Raw genomic sequence first — 24,459 nt, 5'->3', positions numbered from 1 at the left:
GTGTGTGCATGTGTGTATCCGTCTTTGTATAGCCAGATACGGTATCTTTTTTGCAATACAAAAATTGGGACATCTGGAAGACATAGTCAAAATCTAAAGTATTAGCATTTCAGAGGTATTTTTTGTTACCTGAATATAAGCAGAATTTTTAGAATGTGCTATCTTATATTCTTAGAAATCCATAGCAAATGGTGACTATAGTATATAGGACAACAGTAGATATTTTAAAAAAGAGATGGAGAGAATCAGATTTCAAAAGATATTTGAATTATAAATTTTTTTCACAAAGAAAGCTTAATTTGAACTCAAAGACTTAAAAATAATACATAATAAGTGGTGTGTTTCAAAATACATTGTTATGACTTCTAGAACTTTAATGAAAAGGACTTTGACCCCTCAGTCTAGTATATCAGGTTTATTTTGAAGACATCAAATCTTTCAGAAAATTTCAAAATACCTCAAGAAGAAATGAACTGTTGGCATAATTCGAATTCTTTCCATGTCTTACCATGGCTTTACCACATTTAAAACTTTGAGATCTTAAGCTTTTCTTTCCTGACCTAAAGTTTAAAAATCCATACTGTATATACACACATATGTATAGAAAAATAATATATTTTACTCACAGGCAAACTGAAGTGTAGCTTCTCTACTAAGAATACTCCCCAAAGTGTTGGTTGCTAGACACTGATAATGACCAGAATCCTTTGCTTCACTTGGATTGCTTATAATGAAGGTGCCATCTATCAAACTGTAGCGATAATCACTTTCCACATCTATTTCTGTTCCATTTCGAAGCCATCTTAGGAAAAATCAGGAGACAAATATGTATAATCCTCTCTGGGAGTGTCAGAATATCACTGATGGAAAGTTTTTAAGGCTTAAGAAAAATGATTAACAGTGAATTCCTACCTGTAACTGGGAACTGGATTGCCACGAACTTCACAATTCAGTGCTACCTTCTTTTCATCAGAATCAGTTGGAAAAATAATATCATCTGGTTCTTGCACAAAAACTGGCCCATAGTCCACACTTTCTGTAAAGACAAAACAGACACATTTTAAACTTCCTTAAACTAGCAAGATATTTTGTGTTTTTTTCTTTTCCATCTTATCTATATTCAAAATTCTTGCTCTTTTCTTGTAATCAACAGCTAAATTCCCAAAAGAAGGAATAGCTAGAAAATGGAATTGTTTTATTAAATTATAAAGATCCAAATATAATTTTTAATCAAGTAAAAATGCTGTTAAAGATATAATACATAAAAGCAAACATCCCAGACATTTATATTTTAAATATATTTATCTGTTTTCATTTTTCAAAATCAGACTAAAGGATAATAATACTAAGCATAAACATTATCTTAAAAAACCTGATAGTTTGTAAAACTCTTAGAATGCCAAAAATAATACACACGCAAAAGTAATACATTAATATTGTATCACTACTTAAGAGCTACAGGTATGAAAATGTTGGTCCTTTTGCAATTTTTTTATATTCTTCATTAATTCACTACATAGTGCTAACAATTCTGGAGTGTAAAATAATGATGTAACGTGAACAAAGGTATTTTCATGGTATAAATAAGACATGCTTTCAAAAAAGACAACTTAATTAAAAAGGCAAAACTTTATACAACTAAATAGTCAATAAGATCAAAAGACAAAAGTCATAAAAGGAGGTAGAGGCCAGTGGGAAGAGCACATAAATTTATTGCCTACTATATACCAGGTACTCGATTCTATTTTAGTTAGCTAATACTCAGAGATATTCTGTGTGTGTTAAAAGTAATTTGAAGCTAATGAAAATTTCATGAAGAAAGTGAGACTAAAAATGGACTTCAAATGTCAACTTGGACTTGAGTTTTAGACTAAGTCAGCTGGAGAAATGATTAGTAAATGTACAGAGGAGAATACAAGTAAGTTATTTTAGCCCACAGTTATGTAAGCATTCAGAGCATTATGTGCATATCTAAGATCTATAGCACCCTGAATTGTGAATTTGTGAAGAAGTAAAGCTTTTCTTGGCTTAATTTTCAGTGAACATGAATTTGATCACATAATATCCCTAGATCAGGTTTCTCAGTATCTGCACCACTGACGTTTTGGGACAGATCTTTCTCTTGAGTGGGGGCTGTCTTGTACATTGTATAATGGTTAGCAGCGTCCCTGGCCTCTACCCACTAGATTCCAGTAGCATCTCTCTCCAACATATAATAATAAAAAATGTATCCAGACATTGTTATATGTGTTCCAGGAACAAAATGACCCTTGTTAAAAACTACTGCTATAGATAAAGATAGAGAAATGATTTCAGGAAAGACGTATTTCCCATATCTGTATTAAACAGAAGTTTATATCTTCTGCAGATAATCACAAGAAAATATTAAGAAAAAAAGTATAAAAATAAATGTTCCAGGAAATTTGGGCTAAATAAATTTCTGGGAAAAGATGTACACCTCATATTTAGAAGAACAAGTTCAGAGTAAAATGACTTGCTTTCTTTAAATATATTATATGATATTTTGTTTTGGCGAAGTAAAACAGGAGTTTTCATAGTATTTTAAACCAAATAAAAACTGAGCACTCACTATGAGCATGTACGGGCAAATATTTTGAATCCTACATAACCTAGATATAGGGTTTATTTTTGTTTGCTTTTCAGAGTCTCACTCCCACTCTGTCTGGAGTGCAGTGGTACGATCTTGGCTCACTGCAACCTCTGCCTCCTAGGTTCAAACGATTCTCCTGCCACTGCCTCCCGAGTAGCTGCAATTCCAGCTACCATGCCTAGATAATTTTTGTATTTTTAGTAGAGACAGGTTTTTGCCATGTTGGCCAGGCTGGTCTCGTACTCCTAACCTCAAGTGATCCGCCCGCCTAGGCCTCCCAAAGTGCTGGGGTTGCAGGAGTGAACCACCTCAAGTGGTCTAGCTGCAGGTTTTTTAAGCTACAGCAAAATATTACACCCAAATAACCAAAATGTGTTTCACAGTACCCAATTATATTGCTGTCAATTAAAACTTTAATTCAACAAGGAAAAGGAAAATAAATGATTTAATAAATAACTAGAGAAAAATATTGTCAAAATTTTGTATTTGTTGTAGCATTATGAGTTTATAAAAACTTGGAAAAATTTTATAAATTTTTATGTCAAAATTTGTATAAATGAAATTTTAAGAATTAACATGCACAATTACATTGTGAATAACCGTTTCTGATCTTTACACATTAAAACTATGACTTAAACATTAAAAATACGTATGATGCATAAAATTCACATATAATAAGTATGTGTTATATTTTCATATAATAGACAATTCTTGAGCTTTAGATTTGGACACAGGTAGGTTCAAATTCCAGTACTAGTATTTTTTAGTCATGAACCAAACATCTTTGATTATCTGCTACTCATGCATTATTTGTGGATAATAATGCCTACTTTACAATATTAGTATGAATATCAGTTGGCATTAACATTGGCAAATACCTTGTATATTGCAAGCACTGAATAAATTGTTATCAATAATAACTAATATTTACTTTTAGTGTAATTACTATAAGCCAGACATTATGCTGAATACTTTTCATGCATAATACCACGAAACACTCACAATCACCATTGGCAATAATTAGTCCTTTTATCTTAGAGATGACAAAACTGAGACAGAAAACAATTAGCTAAATCTACACAGGAAATAGACGGGTGTGGTGGCTTACATCTGTACTTTCACCAATTTGGGAGGCTGAGGTGGGGGGATCAGCTGAGGTCAGTAGTTTGAGACCAGCCTGGCCAACACGGTGAAATCCTGTCTCTACCAAAAATACAAAATTAGCTATATATGTATGTGTGTGTGTGTGTATGTATAGAATTGTTTCAATTTGGAAATAATCTGTTTATTCTCTGTTACAAAGAATGATGAACTTCTCAAGTATACTTCTTAAATTTTCTCAATTTTGTTTGATAATCATATTTTACAAAATTTCTTACTAATAGTTCTTATTATGAGATTAGATACTTAGTACCTTCCCATGATTTTTCCATTTCTAAGTTCCTTATTTTTTATCAAATAGAAGCACTTGTATGCCGTATTCCTTTTTGCATAGTTAAGAATATATCTATTTTGTCTTCATCATTAAGAGACAACTTGGTAGGTATCAAATTACATGTTCACTACTAATTTCACTAATGATTTTGTGTGTATTTTTCTACCCTCTGGTAACATTGGACATTACTATGGTGAAGTAGTCTGACTCTGGTCTGACTTTCATCATTTTTAAGTGACCGGATTTTATACATGGACACCCACAGGACTCTTTACCCACCCTTGAATGTCAATAATTTTGGTGGATATGTCTTTTTTTTTTCTGTGACTCAGATGGCCTTTTTAACTTTCAGTCTTAGGACTTTTTCAGGAAAATTTATTTCTCATTTGCTCTTTTCTCCTCATACCAATTAGGCATACGTTTTTCTTTAAAAAAAAAAAAAAAGTTTTCTCCATAAACTGTGTAATGACTTCTGTATCTTCTTTTTTATTTGACTTTGTTGAGTTTGGTTGCTATATTACTATCTAATTAGGTGCAACTATATTACTACTAATAAGAGTTTCAACTCTTCAATCGTTTTCTCTTCCATTTGTTTCCTGAGCTCCAATACTTACATATCATTTCTTCTGTTATCTTGTATCTACTTTGGTTTCATGTATTGCTTCTTTAAACTGTTGTTAGTAATGTGATTATCTGTAACATCTGAATGCACAGATGTTATGAATCTGTATTAACCCAATTTCCTTTTTAGAACAACTGTGTGGTTCACAGGGAGAAACCTCAGGTTAGGAGTCTAACTATAATCTGACGATTTCTGAATCTCTTGCCTCCTTCCCTCTGCCTCAGCTTCAAGGTCCTCCCAAACAAAAACTTAGATTGAAAAAAAGAAATATTTAAGGCTTGTCAGAGTAGTTCTTATTTTAATGCCTCCTTCCAAATGTTCTGAAGTATCCTGAGTCATTTGTCAACTTTTACACAGACTTCTTCAACCGATTAGTTTACATTTATTAATGAACAATTGAGTACACATTTCTTTTAAGGGCTGGACGACTTACCATTAGGCAAACTGGTATTTGTCCTGAAGTCTGAGGACAAAGGCAATTGTTGGATATTTCTTTCCTCATTATTTTCAAGTCTTTTTTCCTTGTTTCAATGAAAGTAACCTTTTCTTGACTCCTTTTCAATCTTTTAATTGTATTTCAAAACAATGATATAAAGTAAACATGACTTTTCTACCATCTTTAGACCGATTAACTTGTGAAAAATTTTCCCAAAGCTACTTGGGGTAGTTTAAAAAATATGTCTACAATTTCTTTGATAATCCTCCCTTCAAGGAGTTGAGCTTATCATTTCTTTCCCCGTGTCAGCTTGACTTAATGACTTATTTCTAACTAAAAGCAAAAGGTATACTATATTACTTCTAATACTAAGTAATGCAATTCCTTCTGGGGTACACTCTCTCTCATGGGTCACTCCCTCAAGAAGAAGACAGTTGCATATCCAAAGGATACTTTTCCAGGCTGTGGAGAGGCCAACATATAAGGAACTGAAATATCTGGCTTCGCCAAAAGGTAGCAAGAAACTGAGGCCTACCAACAATCACACAGGTGAATTTTTAAGTGAATTCTCCCTTTGTGGAGTTTTCAAATGAGAATGGAGCTATAATTGATAGCTTGACTGCAACCTCCTGAAAGACCTTGAGCCTGAACCTCCCAGCGAAGCTACTCAGATTTCAGACTTGAAGAGAAAATGCTTGACTGTTGTTTTAAGTTGCTAAGTTTTAAGGATTTTTTAAATATAGGAATAGGTAACTAATAAACCATTTTCGTCTCCCTATATTAATTGCAAGAAAATTATTTTAAAAATAAAAAATAAAAAAACAAAAAATAAGAGATAAAAGTATCATTTACAAAGAGTGATACTGGAGAAAATAAAAATACCTGATAGATGTTTGATTTTTATGCTATCATTCAGCCATAAGCTTTCAGAACTGGAAGAAGAATGATTCATTTCAGGCATCATTTCTAAAAATCTCTGTGGGATCTATATCCAGTCCTAGCTTGGTTACATCCAGTAATATGTGAGTTCATAACAGATTATTGTCTGAAAATGAAGTTCATCTTAAAATTAAAACCGTAAATTTGTGTCCTAGATGAGGACAGTTTTTTACCCAAGTCTACTCCATAATAGATGTACTGTACTCAGGATTTTCTGGTAATTACATTTACCTGCATGTCAATATAACTAATTCATAGAAATTGTCATATTTTCTATATTTTATAAACTTCATATTCTAAAATTAAATGATATGAATATAATATTTTAATTTTAAAATATGAAGTTTCTACTAAGAACACCTTAAGTTCCACTAATAAAATATTATGAAAAATGAGAAATTAACTAAAATGAAGATTTTGTTTTTACTTTTAGCTTTTACTAAAACAAATCTGTTTCTATATAACCCACAGAACTGACCTTAAATAATTTTAACCATAATCAATCAATAAAGAAGTATTTCCTAAGCGCCTACTTTAAACGTGATGTTAAAATTATCAGAGTGTAATTTTAATGTCATCATTATCACATGTTATGTTTGATAGGTTTTTTAAACTCATGTGTGACAAGTACTGGTTAAATGCTCCCTAATCCCATTTCCTTTTCCTAGGAACACTGGGACACTTTACTGGCCTTTTTTAGGTTTGACACGGGGCCATGTCAGTTAATTCTAGACTGACATGTTGTATGTACAATCCAGGGCTGGCTACAAAAAAAATCATGCACAACCCTTTATCCTCTCTTATTTGTCAATTCTCTAAAGATAAAGGAGCAGAAGATGCCAATAAGGCTTTAGTAGATATCAAAGATATTAGATCAACTGAATGTGGTTCCAAAACTTTCCATATGGAGAGCACCTCATTCAACAACTAAGCAGAATGTGATGTGAATACAAAAGAAACACGTTATTGTGTTAAAAAGTAATTTGTTATAGTTTCCAGAGTTTCTTATGTTGACTAATATTATATTAAAATAAAATCATTTTTAACTATTAAAGAAGATGAAATTTCATCAGGAAACAAAGTTCATTCAACTGTATATCATCATCATGTCAGAGGCATTTGAAACAAAGCAACTGCATCGTGAATAGGGGCTGGGAAAAATGAGGCTGAGACCTACGGAGCTGCATTCTCACATGGTTAAGGCATTCTCAGTCACAAATAAGACAGGAGGTAAGCACAAAACACGGGTCATAAAGACCTTGTTGATAAAACAGGCTAAAGTAAAGCAGCCAGCCAAAATCCACCAAAACAAAACAGCCACAAGAGTAATCTCTGGTCGTCCTCACTGCTACACTCCCACCAGTACCATGACAGTTTACAAATGCCATGGCAAAGTCAGGAACTTACCTTATATGGTCTAAAAGGGGGAGGTATGAACAAACCACCCCTTGCTTAGCATATAATCAAGGGATAACCATAAAAATGGGTAACGAGCAGCCCTTGGGGCTGTCTATGGAGTAGCCATTATTTTATTTCTTTACTTTCTTAATACACTTGATTTCACTTTACGGACTTGCCCTGAATTATTTCTTGCATAAGATCCAAGAACCCTCTCTTGGGGTCTGTATCTGGACCTCTTTCCTGTAACAATTAGATTACAGTCTTGCTGATAACCATCTTCTCTAGTTCAGACCACTTGATGGCTTACTACTTAGCTAGCATATATTTCCAGGCCTAGGGCCTATGACAGGAGGTATTTAACCAGTCAACCATATATTTAGCTTGACCAGTTATAATGCTCCAGTTTTTTAAATTCGCTTTCTACTTAATTCTTGAGCTCCAAGCCTTCTTCATATGGCCATATTCTGAAAATGGGTTTTCATCCTTATGTTTCCATTCCTAAATCCTATTGTTAACCCTTCTAGAAGGCCCAGTGCTATTATGGACACATTTACGTTGTATGGGTGCTGCTGTGGCTCTTGTTTTGGATTTTTAAGTGACTGACATTCACCATAGACTCATGTAATTAAGAGTCTGACATTATGTCAGCTCTTTGACCACTGACAACTTTCCAGCCACATTATTTGCCTTTTCCTTGTTGCCTCACCTCTGGGCAGGGTCAGAAGCTGGGCACCTCCTGCCTTGACTCCAGGGGAGAAGTTTACACCACACAAACCCTGGCCCACATAGGAACCCTTATCCCAACCCTACCTCACAACCACAATTAAAAACCCAAGCCACTCATTACTTTCTTCACTCAGGCTGTTTTCATACCAATGTGTCTTCTCAGAATGCCTCCTGTTACAAAGAATCAATCTCTTCATACCCTTTTTGAACACATGTGTCATCATCAATTTCTGCTTCTGAACCAATTTTAGGTAGTGACAGTACTGATCTTACTCACCACAGGGCAACCACATACAGCAAAGTAGGACTCAATAAGCTGGGTAAAGGACAGAGTCTCCTTGGAGGGGAACATAAAATTTTTGAAAGGAGTTTGCATCATGGAAGCAATAGGTCTTCAAACAGTTAACTGAAAAATGGAAGGTAGACATACAAGAAGGGAAACTCCTGAATTATTCTGGATCGCTCTCTTGCAGCTTTATACCAGGAAAACAAGGTATCAATTAAATGACTAGGGCAAAATGATCTTGACTATGGAGGCAAGCCAAGAGCTAGCTGTGTAGACAGTCATCTGGAGTAGCATAAATCAAAGATGTTTAAACTAAACTTGTAAATTATAAAATCATATATATGTAGTCCTGTTCCTCCCTTACTCTTTTGTTGTCTCCCAGCCTTAGTAGTAACCCCATCTATCCTAGTCTCACCAAGTTGAGAAAAACAATATGAAATAGAGAAAAAGTACCTTACATCCATCTAGCAGTTTCTCAAAGTTTTCAAATTATAACTATTTTATACTCTCACTTTGTGATTGTCAGATAAAATTAATGAATATTCTAACTACCTGCAAGTAATTGTTTTAAAAATGATTTCAAAAGGACAAATAAAGGTATACTTGTTTACTATAAAATTGTGGTTTGATTTTTTCGTTTCTTGAAGCAAGGTCTTGCTCGGTCATCCAGGCTGGATGGAGTGCAGTGGCACAATCATGGCTCACTGCAGCCTCGACCTCCTAGGCCAAACCAATCTTTCTACCTTAGCCCCCCAAAGTGCTGCAATTACAGGCATGAGCCACTGTGCCCAGCCTAAAATAATATTTAATATGTACATTTTCAGAATTATAATAGACAACATAAAGAAGCAATCAAGAGTTTTTGTTCACAAAATCTCCATGAATGCAGCATCTACAAATGGAAACTAATCCAGGTGTCTAGAATTAGTGACTCAAAGTGCACTGGTGTTAGGTAGTATGTTTTCTAAATGGACAGAAACCTCTGGTTAAGTTCTGAACAAAACTAAGCATAATCTTGTAATTCATATAGTGTTTGCATTGAAATATCCACTGTATTTAAAAATACCACACAAGTAATATAATATCAAGCCAGATTATTTTGCCAGATAATTATAAAGAGAATTTTCACTCACAAAAATGCCTGCCAGGACACTTAAGAATTCTGTGCTTTGCAATCATAGGACATTTAGAATTCCTGGTCTCTACTCTCTAAATGAAAGTAACATCCTTGAATAGCTGAGACTATCCTCACAAATGTCTGAAACACACTGAAAAAGGAGGTGACACAGCAACTGAGAATCACTGACCTAGAGCAAGAAACAGGAGACGATGGCTGCCTAAAGTTAGCCTGCTGTTGGCAGTAGTCTTCTCTGAGAGGATCTTGAATAGGAAGATCCAGTTCTACTATAAGTTATGCCTCTGGAAGTCCCATCTCCCTATCTCCAAGTGAAGTTTCTAGGAACAGTAGTACAGATGCTCTTCAGCTTTTAATAAGATTGCACCTCAATAAACCTATCATAAATTGAAAATATTATAATTCAAAAATGCATTTAATTCAACTAATATACTGAACATCAGAGTTTATCCCAGCTTACCTTAAAGTTGTTCAGAACCCTCACATTAGTCTCCAGTTAAGCAAAGTCAGCTAACACAAAGATTATTTTATAATACAGTTTTATCATCTCATGTAATTTACTGAAAACTCTTCAGAAAGTAAGAAACAGAGTGGTTGTATGGGTTCTCAGAGTATGGTTTCTACTGAATGCATATCACTTTCACACCATCATAAAGTTAAAAAATTGTAAATCAAACTACCTTCAATTAGGGATTGTCTGTATATTATCTTCTTACGGAGACAACAGTTTCCTTTATAGAGTCCTGTCCTAGGATCAAGTTAGTGTCTGGCTCTCTCTAACTCCTTCCGAAACTTCTGCCACTTACTGATAGGCTACCCAGATACTAACTTTAAAACTTCCTTCCTTCCAAGACATTTTAAGTATCATCCATCTGAGACTCCCGCAGCCAGGTTCTCTCAGAAAGGCTTGCGTTTTGGTTTTGGATCACTGTTTCGATTGTTTTCTTGAATCATGACTCAACGTTATCATGTCTCCCTCAATTCTAAATCTGCCTTTCAGGCTTAAATCCTCTTTTTAAACATCAACTTCTGTGCTAATTTTTCTAAGGGATTGCATCTAATGCCAGGCTCCAACCGTTCTGCCTGCTGGTTAGCTGTAATTTATGACTGTGATTAGCTTATTCATATAATGTAATGTAAGTGTATCAGTAATATCATACAAAGGACATAGCAGCCTATCATGCCCAATAAAATGTTAAGAAATGCCCTTTTAATGACCATTATTTTATGTGATGATTTGAAGAAATTTTGAAGTGTTAACCAGAAATTGTATTTTATGATGCCATAAATAGTTACAAGGTGAGAAAAACTTTTCGCACCATGTATCTTAGATTAATTCTTAAAGAAATTGTCCAGATCTTCCTTTAACTTTCAGTTGTCTTTCAACATTGAAATGAAGTTTATGAAACTTAAACAAGTATAAACTATAAAACTTTCAAGGATTTGTAAGAATTGAAGAGCATTATTTATTAACAAGCATAGTGATGAATGTTTCATGGGTAGTGTAGCATTTCATTGTACACACAACATAAATAAAGTGCAAGTCTAATAGGTTTTTGTCACTTTCGTACAGATATAAAAGACAGGTCAGAGGATACAGTAAATGTTATCACTTATGGAAACAGTCAAAGCGCACCAACTCCATGTGTTAGGGTGATGCCAATGTAACTGCAGTTTTTGCCTTGCTGGGGTTTGCCACTAGATATTGGAATGCATTGTTAAATGTGGTTATGTTATATATCATTTTAAAGGGCATTTCTTGCTTTTTTGCTAATGACTCGTTACTTGATTTTTTTTTTAAACTATGGAAATGATGTTAGACCAAAAGCAAATTCAAGCAGTTTTCTTATTCGAGTTCAAAATGGGTCATAAAGCAGCGGCGACAACTCACAACATCAGCAACACATTTTGCACAGTAACTGCCAACGAATGCACAGCGCAGCGGTGGTTCAAGAAGTTTTGCAAAGGAGACGAGAAACTTGAAGATGAGGAACTTAGTGGCTGGCCATTGGAAGTTGACAACGACCAAATGAGAGCAATCATGAAAGCTGATCCTCTTCCAACTACATGAGAAGTTGCTGAACTCAGTGTCAACCATTCTACAGTTATTTAGCATTTGAAGCAAATTGGAAAGGTAAAACACCTCAGTAGGTAGGTACCTCAAGAGCTGAGCGCCCGCCCCCCCGCCAAAAAGTCATCATTTTGAAGTGTCATATTCTCTTATCCTATGCGACAACAATCAACCATTTCTCTATCAGATTGTGATGTGCAACGAAAACTGGATTTTATACAACAACTGATGATGACCACCTCAGTGGTTGGATGGAGATGAAGCTGCAAAGCACTTTCTTAAGTCAAATTTGCACCAAAAAAAAAAAAAAAAAGGCATGGTCACTGGTGGTCTGCTGCTGGCTAGATCCATTATAGCTTTCTGAATCTGGGTGAAACCATTACATCTGAAAAGTATGCTCACCAAATTGATGAGCTGCACCAAAAACTGCAACGCCAACAGCCAGCATTGGTCAACAGAAAGGGCCCAATTCTTCTCCACCACAATGCCCGGCTGCATGTCACACAACCAATACTTCAAAATTTGAACGAATTGAGCTATGAAATTTTGCCTCATTCACTATATTCACCTGACCTCTAGCCAACCAACTACCACTTCTTCAAGCACATCAATAATTTTTGTAGGAAAAACGCTTGCACAACCAGCAGGATGCAGAAAATGCTTTCCAAGAGTTTGTCGAATCCTGAAGCACGGATTATTATGCTACAGGAATAAACAAATTTATTTTTCATTGGCAAAAATGTGTTGATTGTAATGTTTCCTATTTTGATTAATAAAGATGTATCGGAGCCTAGTTATGATTTAAAATTCATGGTCCAAAACCTCAATTACATTTGCACCAACCTAAGATTCACAGGATGCCAAACCAATAGGCCATCTTGTTGAAGGTGGATATTATTCTTTTCTCCTTTCCAATTATAATCCAAAATACACTATTGTGTTCAAAAATATTTAGTAAATATCCTATCATGGTGTAGAAATTCAGCCTAAATTCAGATTTCAGGACAAATGAAGCAGTTCTTAAATAGATGCCTTCTTATTTAAAAATATTTGTAAAGCTCCCAGTAACCATGCACCACTCTAAGTGCTGAAAGAGAATAAAGAGACTATGAAATGGTATCTGCTCACATCACATATACTTAAATTGGTGAAAAAGCAGGTAAATATAAAATAATAAATGGCTCTAAAATTAAGACTACAATAAGAGAATAAAATCAAAGTTTTGATGAATGGTCGTAAGACTGTAAAGTTATTATTAGAATGGTCTCAATTTTTAAATTGGGGAAACTGGCATGATGTATTTTACTTAGAAGAGTGTCATCCAAATAAAATACACTTTCCCCTTCTGAGAGAGAATTCTCATTTTCATAAAAGATCATTTACATTTTGCGCTTGTCTCTAAAACAATTCATCAACAAAAAGTATTTTGAGGAAACAACAGAAAATTGTCACCAAAGGGGTTGCTTTGAGTCAGGATGCCACTGCCCATGTGCCAGGTCAAATTTGGTAATAAATCATGTTAATGATAAAATTTAGCCAAAAGTACTGACAACATAAGGCAACAAATTTGAAGATGCAGGAATCTTCCAATTGTCAGAAGACAGTGCTACACATTTTCAAAGCATGTGTAGACACAGAGGGTTTATAAACTGAAGATTGTGTTTACCATTGAGGGAATTAAAGAGAACAAAATTATGTGCTTAGCTTCAGTAGAAAAAAATCTGCTTCCTCTAAGGACCACCACTTCTCCACCAAAAACAGCATTGCGGTCTCTGAATCTCAAGAACATGCTCCTCGCCTCCCCCACCAAAAAATGTCTGAGCTATCTAGTTTGAATCACTCCTAATCCAGACTGTCTCTATCCAAAGATAAAATATCTTAACCTAACCATCTCATCACAAATAGAAGAATGAAATGTACCCAACACTTAATTAAGTTGACTCCTACTAAAATCACAACAATAAAAACAGATGAAGTCAAGTACCAGTTTATATTTACAGGGGGAGGAACAGGTATAGTGTCAGTTCTGGTTAATAATCTCTGCCTATGGTCCCCTGAAATATATCCTGCATGTGTCTGAGATGTTAACTCATAAGGGCTTTCAATTAACCTACACTACCTTGAAATTTTTTTAATTTAAACCTTGGTCAATTTTTTAAATCACTTAAATGTCACTCTGTACTCAAATAACTACTTCAGAATAATTATTAACAACTCAGCTGTTCCTTTTTAAACCACATTATACCTCTTAGGTCTATGAAACATTTGCACTGACACAATTTCAAGGGATCAAAGCTGTTATCCAAAATAACAATATCAGGTTGAAAACAGAGTAGATACTGAGGGCTTTTCTGGTTGCTCAATGCCAGTGAGCAGTACTCACCTTTCCAGATACTGTTCCATTTCTCTTCTTTCTTTTATGAGACTAGCTCAGAAGTTTTTATTCATTGACTATATCCATCTCCTCACCTCAATCAAGTATCAATGACTGACTACTGTGCCTTTCTTGATTATTTTCTATTATAAAGCCTGGGGATGACCAAGGTATAACATTTGAATTCTCTTTGCCTAATATGGGCCAGTGCACAATATTCACAACCATATTTTCATTGTCATGCAACAAAATAATTCTGAATGCAGCCTTTTTCTGTATTCCCTAAATGTGGTTATATGTATAGCAAATTATCAGATTAACCTCTATGCAAATTTTTTAAGTACATTAGAATATGCATTTTCACCATTTCAGATTACTAAAAATTTTTATGCTTCTTTAATTGTATCACCAGGGAATATCTGTTAAAACACAGAGCTAATTAAAATATAACCAAAAGCTTCCTCATTTTCTTTTCTTTTTTTTTTTGTAAATCACACTTTTCAAATATCACAACACAATCACTAAATTTGCTCTAAATGGCATACCTTTGGTTGCTAAAATGATCTAACTACTATGATAAATAACAAAGTAGAATCAGACACGATGTTTTCTAATTCTCACTGGAAATAGAATATAGCAAGTACACATACATTCCATGAATATGCGAATATTTGAAACAACAGCTCACATTTAGATGGGATTTGTCATTGTTTAAGTGAACTACTATAATAAAATTTAATATCTGTGACTAAAATACATCATCAACATGACCACTGAAGATAAAGATACATGATTTTAATAATGTAAATTCCCTTGAGGGTAGTAAAATAATATATGCAAAGTTCTTTTAGTTTTCCATATATCTTACTTAAATTTAGATAAATGATTCCATGATTATGCATGTGTAAACAAAAACTATTTCATATTCACTGATACTTAACTTTCTATTTAATAAAATACCACAGGGTATCAACTATGATTTCAAAGTGTTTCCCCCTTAAAATTTATGTTCAGTTAATTGATATTGTAACAGTATTAAGACGTGGGATCTTTAAGACGTGATTAGGCCATTACTGTTGCAATTGCATTATCCATTCTTGCTCTCACTCTCTCTGCCCTTCCACCTTCACCATGTCATGACGCAGCAAGAATGTCCCCACCAGATTCCAGCACTTTGTACTGGACTTTCCCACCTCCAGAATTGTGAGCCAACACATTTCTCCTCATTTTAAATTACCCAGTCTGTGGTATACTGTAACAGTATCACAAAATGGACTAAGACAGAATGCTATCATTAGTTTACAAAGAAGCAGCAGTCATTATATAAAGGTTCATAAAGTTTTTTTTTTTTTTTCACAAATTACTCTTATAATGAGCTATTCATGTTACTGATTTAGTACTAGACCATAATCATTGTACATATCTCTGAAGATCTATATAACTATTATTTTATTCTATTTCACATAGAAAGCATAACACATATGAATATGCTATACAGTCATGATACTTATCAAATACTTTCAAAACTTTAGAAATTAAAACAATAATAACTGTCTTGTGATGAGTTAATGTACAGCTTGCACACAGTGGATGGCCAATATCTCCTACAGAAAAAATTTAAAAAATACCTCTTTATTTAGTAAACCTGTACAGATGTTTTATGCTCACTGTAATCCTATTCTAAATATGTTATTGACCAATCAAAGAAAAATAGTTGAGAGAGCTGCATAAAAATTTGAGTCAAAAACATTCAGAAAGCATTTTGAGTATTGTTATCATTATAATACAGAGAGGTAAAGTAATTGTATAAAAGGGGCATTGAAGCTACTTTTTAGAGCCAATCTGTTTATAAACCTCTAAAAACATTTGTTAAAAATTTGGAAACAAAGCTATGTATAAGTTATTACAGACATATACTTTGTCTCTATGAAGATGTTTCTGGGCCAAAACAGACCTAACAAAAATATTTGTTATCACTATATGCTGCTCGTGTTTCTACTGGAATTTACTCTAAGAAACTAGTCTAGTCTTCTTTTAAATTTTACCTTTTAATTTAATCCCACATGGTTGGAATTCTATAATGGATTCAGGCTATTGCTATTATAATGTTGAAAACATTTCAGGACAAACAGAAGACAATTAGACATAATAAAACTTAAAAAGAACCAATGAATGGATGGGGCACAGCGGCTCATGGCTGTAATCCCAGCACTTTGGGAGGTCAAGGTGGGTGGATCGCCAGAGGTCAGGAGTTCGAGACAAGCCTGACCAACACGGTGAAACCCTATCTCTACCAAAAAACACAAAAATTAGCTGAGCATGGTAGTGTGACCCTGTAGTCCCAGCTACCAGGGAGGCTGAGATGAAAGAATCACTTGAACCCCGGAGGCAGAGGTTGCAGGGAGCCAAGATCATGCCATTGCACTCTAGCCTGGGCCACAGAGTGAAGCCCTGTCTCACATTAAAAAAAAAAAAAAAAAAAAAAGTCAATGAAGACAACTGCTCTGATCAAATATACCTATGTGGAGACACTCTAGTAGAATACAGGGTGATAAACTATTATTTTCTCTTTATCTCTGCCAGTACTGCTTTCCTTGAGATAATTATCAGTTTTTTCCTTTATAAATATGAAAACATCTTTCTGACCCCCCTTATTTCCTTCCTCCTATGAGAGAGATTTTATTATTATTATTATTTTAAATCTGCATGCTCAGAGGTCTCTCAGGCAACTGCTGCTAAAAAGATTCCACTGATTAATCGAGGCTTGCTGTTAATACAGATAAAATTTTCAGACTCCTTAAAAAGAAGACTAAGTCTATTTGTAATTTCATTGCAGCCATTCACACTTTGCTACAAGTATAATATATAACGTGCAGTTCCTTAAACACAGGAGTGTGCTGTCTTACCTCTTTGCCTTTGAATACATGATTTATTTTATCTATAATGTACTTCTACACATGCAATATATTTTAGATCCAGTATCACTTCCTCAATTTTGACTCACTTAGTCATACAACACAGGTTAGATTTGATGCCTCTCTTCTATGTTACCAAATAATACTGTATATACCTCAGTCATGATACCTATAACAACAGGTTGGATGCCTTTTGTGTGTATGTATGTGTGTCTGTTTCTGTGAGCATGTGAGGCTACAGTACATTGAAAGGTGTGGACCTGCAAAGATGAAAGCAAGTAGATAAAGCTTCTTGACTCTGAACTTAATTAAGCTATTCCCAGGCACAGTGACTGAATCTCAATATCCCAAACAGAAACATAATGCCTCAAAATGTCATTATAAGAACTGGTTCTTATCTAGAGTTTGGAAGGACAAGATGGCAGTGACCATGAATTGGTTAAAAATAAGAGGAAACCACAGAGTTGAGAGGGGGAAAATAAAATAGTAAAAATACTTCCTTTCTGTATGTACCTGCAAAGAAAACCAAAAATTACAACATAGATAAAAAATTATATGTTGCAAAAAAAAATAGGCAAAGTCAATAATAGCAATAAGAATTTATTCCAGATAAAATACACTTAAACTTCTATCTATCAGGACTTTAAAATAAATATGCTTAAGATACTCCAAAATATAAATGCAGGAATGGACTTCCTTAAACTAAGCAAGCAATTATAACACACCAAAAGTGTAGAAATGAAGAATAGACGAATCAGAAAAAGAGCTGGATTTTGCACATTTGAAAAGAAAGATGTTACAATTTCTTTGAAATTATATTTCTATATTATATTTTCTTTTGAATTGTCTCATAAGTGCTGGGTCGATAAGCAAAAATAAACTTTTAGAAAGTACATAGTAAAGGTACAAAATGTCAAGCATTGGAAAAAAATAACTTCCACAGGGCAGTCTATTAACAAAGAAAATAACAACTAGATTGATAACACACCTGCCTGCTACAAAAGAGGCCAGCAGATATTTAAAGTATTAAGGGAACATAACTATCAATCCAGAAATTTTACACCCTGCCAAATCGTCCGTCACTGAAGAGTAATGGCAAAATAAAAATATTTTCAGACAGATAAAGACTAAAATAGTTTGCGACAGTGATATCCTTTTTAACTACAAAATGTGCTTTATCCAAAAAGTGAACACAGAGAGAAAAATTATATAATGGAAGAAATTATGACTATAGATACTAATGTTACAGAAAATATAATTAAGTATTATTAAACATATTTTTGTAAATAAGGGAAAATTAGCAAAAGAAAAAACAGTAAGTACTTAAAGCATGCAAATATTTTCTGTTTGAAAAAATAAAATTATTGAATAACATTATACTTGGGAAATTTCTTAATTTCATTACTGAAAACCACTATAGACTAAGTTAATGGTAATCACAAAAGAAACAGTTATATGATGCAAAAAAGATATAAAAAAAGAAAGAGGAATTAAATATAGAAAACAATTTATCTAACAGAAAGCAAGGGAAAAATGAAAATATCCTAAAGAAATCAAAGTGTGTGGCAGATACTGGCTACCTTTAACCAAACCTTTTCTGTGTTCCCCCTAACCACACAGCTGGCTATTTTTACAAGCAATTTTCCTGAATACAGTATCTAACATATATTATTAGACAAGGCCATATGAGGAAAAACAGAAAGACAACAGAAACAGAGTGATAGGGCTCTATATACCAACTTAACAAACACTATGCTATGCTTACTAAGTTATTATTTTCTAGGAGGCAAAAACTGTATGAGATCTAGGAATAAACTTAAGATGTGAAAACCATTTTCGAAAAAATTAAACCATGTTACTGAAGGATTTAAAGCATGTTTGAAAACGTATGAGGGAGTGCTTTCACAAATCAGTGGAGATCATTGACATTAGTCAATACATAGTCTCCAAAAATAGAAAACAAATAAAATCAGGTAATTACCTCGTATTATATACAAAAATAATCTCAGTAAACACCTTAATATGAAAATCAAAATTTACATTTGAAAGAAAATAAAAATTTAAGGTAAAAAAGGGTTTTTTTTTTTTAGGATATGGAAAGCACAGACTACAAAGGAAAATACTGCTATATCGCATTTCACAAAAATCAAAAAATTCTGCTTAAAGATGCTACTGAAACAGTAAAAAGATAAGCTACATTCTGAGAATATATCTGCAATGCATTTAATCAATTAGAGATCAATCTGTAAATTTCCTACAGTTCAATGAAAGTAAAATATTCTAATAGAAACAGTCAACATATGTAAATAAGAAATATGCATTAGAAAAATCCAGAATGTCCAATATTTGAAATTTCAACCTCACTAGTCAAGAAAATGCAAAGTAAACCACAATAAAATATTGTACTATACTCAAGAGACTGCCAAAAAATTATATGTTGGTGACAATGTGGAGAAATATGAACACTCATACCATGTTGGTACAAGTGTCAATCACTTTGGAAAGCAATTTGACAGTATCTGGAAATGTTACAATGCTTTTATATAAAAATTGCACTCCTAAAATACATTTAACACAATTACCAATGAGGCATGAAAAAATGCATTTGACATATAACAGCATAAAATTAGAAACAACCAAAATATTTACAAAAAGGGAATGGATAAAGAAATTGTAATAGAGTCATAGTGCAGTATGCTTTATAGGAAATGAAGTGAACTCAGAACTGAAGATATCAAGATACATGAATCTCTAGGATATATTGTTGATCCAGAAAAGGTAGATCATGAATGATATACACAGAATCATTGACATAAATTTTTTAAAACACAGTACATAAGCTTCATATGTACAGAAATACAGGCTTCATATATTATAGGCTTCATATGTACAGAAATATAAACACATGCATATAAATGACAAAGTAAGTACAGTGGTTGCTCTAAGAGTGGAGAAAGTGGGAGACACAATCCAAGCAAAATAAGAACTCTCAACTTAAATTTTATGTCAAAAAATACTGAAGCAAATTTGGGAAAAGATTAAAGTTTAATAAAGTTAATATATATAGTCACAAGAGGTTTTCATGAATTATTTCCTTTATATTTTAAATATTTCACAATTTCTAATGTAATGAATAAAGTATAATACATTTAATGTAAACTGTGAGTAAGTAGTAGAAAGATTGAAATTTTATCTCTTCTAATTGCAGCATTTGCTGTTTTTTACAGATTTTCTCTGCAGCATCTGTTTATGTAACAAATAGGACTAAAAAGTAGGCCTTGTACAAAATATAAAGAAGAACAAAAAAGAATGCATAATCAAGACCTGAATAAACAAATCTGGGCTGAATAGAGGAACTGGCTTCCTAGAAAAGGATACCAACCTGTTGAGAGGATCACAAGATGACACAGAAATTTAAAATAGAGGAAATATGTAAAGGAAACTTTAAAGCTATGAAACTATGAGAATGATTTTCTGCAGATATATAGAATTATAGTAAAAATAGTAGAAAGGAAGCCCAGAAAATGAACAAAGATTATGTGTTGATTACCTCACAGCCTTCGTGGGTCAAGGAAGCAGGTGGGGCTCAACCCTTGCTCTGTGTCTTTCACAAGGTGGGAAGCTGTCTCATCCCAATGTTCGAATAGGTACGGATACACTTGTAAACTCACTCACGTGACTACTCGCAGGATTCACATTCCTTAGGAGTGTTGGACTGAGTGCTTCACTTACTCTTGGGCTGTTGGCCAGAGGCCATTCCCAGTGGGTCTGTCAACAGGACAGCTCTCAGCATGAGCTGACTTCCATCAATATGAGCAAGCCAGAAAGCAAAAAAACAAACAAGATGGAAGCCAGTGGCTTCTGTAACCCACTGTTAGGAGTCATATCTCATTACTTTATTTATAGTCTATTCTCCAGAAGCAACTTAATAGCCATAGACAACAGATAAAGTGAGAGATTACACTGTAAATGCCAAGAAGTGGGAATTACTGTGAGACATTTTAGTGTCTAGTCACTACAGGTGTTATATTTATTTCAAATTTTTTTCTTTCAAGAAATAAAGTATCACTAAGTTGAGATAATGTATATTCAATCCTCTCCTGGTACTTATTTCCTGCTCTCATTCTCCCTTTGTCCTCAGTGGTAAGCACTGTAGTCAACTTGCTATCTCAAATTCATGTTTTAAAATTATACCACTTATGTGTATCCATAAACAGGATATATTTTTCCATTGTTTTACATAAGTGATATCACATTATAAATAATACTCCATAACTCACCTTATTCACTCTCTATTTTGAGGTCTATCCATTTTCTTTGTATTCACTTTAACAGTTTTAGTTCTCCATTAAATTAAAAAAAATACAATGTATCCATTCCCCTTTTGATGGACATCTGAGTTGTTTCCAACCTTTACTCTTAGACATATATTGCAGTAAAGATGCATTTTATTTCTTTGTACTCGTATGGAAAGGTTTCTCCAAGTTGTATATCCGGAAGTGGAATTGCTTCACCAAATTGCTCTGCAAGCTGAGTCTTTATATTTTTCATAAAAATCTTTGCTCTGTCTGGGGTATTTCTTGGCTTAACTCTGAACAGGAGTGGGATGATTTTCTATTCAGGCTCTGTTAGTTTCCTCATTTTTCACAAGAGCATGTCAACCTCAGCTTTACTCTCTATTAAGGCTAAAGGGAATTACCTGACAAAAGCCATATGTCAGCCTCCTGTCAGAGAGAAAGAACTCAAAGTCGCATCTAGCTAAGATTTATAAAATGCTCAGAAGAGAAAACAGCAGTTACGCAAGATTACTTGGAAAATACTGAGATTATCCATTCTTCCTGATACTCTAAATATGGATTAAACTAAATTAGCAGAGGACTAAGTTATATTAAATTGATCCCCAGCCCAGAGCCTTGTGACTCAGTAAGTATCGTCCACAGACCAGCAGCATCACCATCACATGGGAGCTTTTTGTAAGTGAGATTATCTTGCTCTACCTCAATCTTTGAAGGCGTGTCTTATTTTAACAGAGGTTTTATTTGTAAAGATTGAGGAGCACAGTTTTAGAGAATTATTTCTTCTCATTTTGTTGTTTCTGTTTGGGTTGCATCTGCCTTTATTGAAACAGATGAAACTTATTATCACGGGTACAGTAAAAGTCATGTTCAGGTCACTGGCCATCATATCTAATAAACTCTTAATGAGGATTTTCCAGAAAAAAAAAAAAAAACTGTCTAATCAATGTGTCAGAGAGTTGTGCTTTTACTGAATAACAATTCCATTTTAATGTTTGAAATACTGTGAAATATGTAATTGACTAGATTTTCTTTCTTTTCTGGCTAATTACCCAAAACAGGACCAGTTCACAGTAGGTGTATAGGCATTAATAGTAGACACCTTGAACTGGTCTCACAGCTGGCTCCATTTTATGTCCCAATATTTATTGTTCTCATTATTTCCATGGATTTGAATTCATACTTATATTTACCATTGTGACCACCTTAACTGCCATTTGACACTAGAGAACAAGGAGGCAGAACACTAGTTAGGTGAAAATTATACCAACTATAAAAGTAGATCATAGTTCTTATCACTCGATTTTCTACCTTACTGCCTTTCCACAAAATAATAATGCCTAAAGAAAACAAATCCAAACACATCTCTGACTGATTACATTTCATATTAGGCTTAAGGGTAATAGAAAGTAAAAAACTCACATTAAGTATTTTGGAAAATAAAACATTTTTGGAATTCTAACAAAATGCTTACATATACTTTAGATGCCAACACTATGAGACAATGCTCCACATGGCAACAATTGGTATAATCACAAAGGACAAGTTTGCCTGCACCTGGCACCACCACCTAATTGTCATTCCCAGAATCTTTCCAGTATCTAAGTTCCTCTAAAATGTATCTTTGAATGTTTATTCTTTCATCGTTCGTAAATGAAATGTAGCCTAAGTGCACTAGTCTTAATATCATTGTTGATGTGAATAAAAATTGGCTATGATACCTATTAGCAGTGTGACATTGTGAAAAATACTTATCTGTCCCAGAGTTTTCATTTCTATAGAAGACAGTAACAGTATCTACTTCACATATGTGTTGAGAAAACTGAAACTCATTTCTATATAAAACAGACTGGACACAGACTAGTAATAACAGGTGCCAGTTTGTCTTGCTGTTAATGAGCCAGGCATTATTTTGTCGATAGATCCAAAAACGATAAAGGTAGAGAACATCTAGAAAATGTCGTTCAAACTATAAAGCTAATAGCTGTAGATCAGTCCTTAATTTAACGGATATCTTAGTGTTGGATGTATAGATTATTTCTTATTTTCCATTAAGTAATGCTAAGCATATAGTATATATGCTATATACATATCATTATGTGCTCTGTTTATTATTTTCTTACACAGAATACACTTCCAGAAATAAAACCACTGGATTGAAGGATAAGTCTGTTTTATGTTTCTGATATTCACTGTCAAATTACCCTCCCAAAAATGTCTATTTTTACTTTCAGTATATGAATGCATTTAGTCTTAATCCTAAATTAGAATTGGTATACAGTGCAATTAAATAATAATGCACACAAATTCTTTAAAGATGTTTAGAGCAGAAGACTAACTTACAACCAACACAGCTTAGCACTCCTCTCACCTTTATAAACTTTAGACAGGTTTCTTCCTGACTATAGTCTTCTAATCTCCCTTTCCTTAGAGCATTTACTTTAGAAAGCTGCAAGTGTAAATGTATTCTCTGCCACTTTGAGATGTAAATAGTCTTCCAGGCTTTCGTCATTTTTGTAACCCAGTAATGTCTGTCTCAGGGCCTGGGAGCTCTCCATTTGAACTGTAAACATCAAGAAACAGGGTCTCCATCTCCCAGTCTCTATGAGAGGGTAGTAGCCTAACTTCAATAAGCACCAATCAATAAACACAGATGGCCTAGTCACGTTAACCAGTATCTCCCCTATCATCCTCCAATTTTCTACTAGCTCACCCCAGCTTTAAAAACTCTCCTGTTTTCATTTTTAGCAGAGTTGAGTTCAATCACTCTCTCCTATCGGAATAGTCTTGATCTCTACTGCAAGAGTCTTAAATCAGTCTTCTTTGCCTCCTTTATTCTATCTGGAGCCATTTTTCTTTGACACTTACCATCTTGTTTGAAGGCATCTGAGGAATGATAAAGATTGACGGGGGAATAATAATGCTGAGCTGCCCCTCGCCAGCTGGGTGAAGAAGCACTCAGTGTTCCCAACGGAGGGCTGCTGTATCGTGGTCTGGTTTTGGAACCAAAGAGAGATGAAGATGAACTCTTCTTAATTCTTAACAAAGTGGCATATGAAGTGGAGAGACCAGGAAGAGCTTTTGAATATTCTGTAAGAGAAAAAATACAGTAAAATCTGAATTTTGAGGAAACTGTTTTATTCTTATGAAAATTGTTTCTTTTGAAGACATTACTGAAAACCTTTGGAGCTGCAAGCAAATTCAGATTACAGT

At 33.9% G+C, this 24,459-nt stretch overlaps 1 protein-coding gene across 1 annotated transcript in view; it reads right to left on the bottom strand.

Moving 5' to 3' along the window:
- LOC105551585 (contactin-5-like) overlaps positions 1–24,459 on the bottom strand; it is a 1,043,690-nt gene that overhangs the window by 166,691 nt on the left and 852,540 nt on the right. Inside the window, exons 4-6 of the mRNA XM_011996879.1 lie at positions 24,115–24,336; positions 913–1,036; positions 627–802 (exon numbers count right to left, since the gene is read on the bottom strand). Of these exons, the coding sequence (XP_011852269.1) occupies positions 627–802; positions 913–1,036; positions 24,115–24,336 (522 nt within the window). The remainder of the gene's footprint in view (positions 1–626; positions 803–912; positions 1,037–24,114; positions 24,337–24,459) is intronic.

The sequence above is a fragment of the Mandrillus leucophaeus genome, unplaced genomic scaffold (assembly GCF_000951045.1).
Source record: "Mandrillus leucophaeus isolate KB7577 unplaced genomic scaffold, Mleu.le_1.0 Scaffold528, whole genome shotgun sequence".
In the NCBI taxonomy this organism is placed as follows: Eukaryota; Metazoa; Chordata; class Mammalia; order Primates; family Cercopithecidae; genus Mandrillus; species Mandrillus leucophaeus.
The sequence above is the reverse complement of the archived record's forward strand: the minus strand, read 5'-3'. Positions and strand labels throughout refer to the sequence as shown.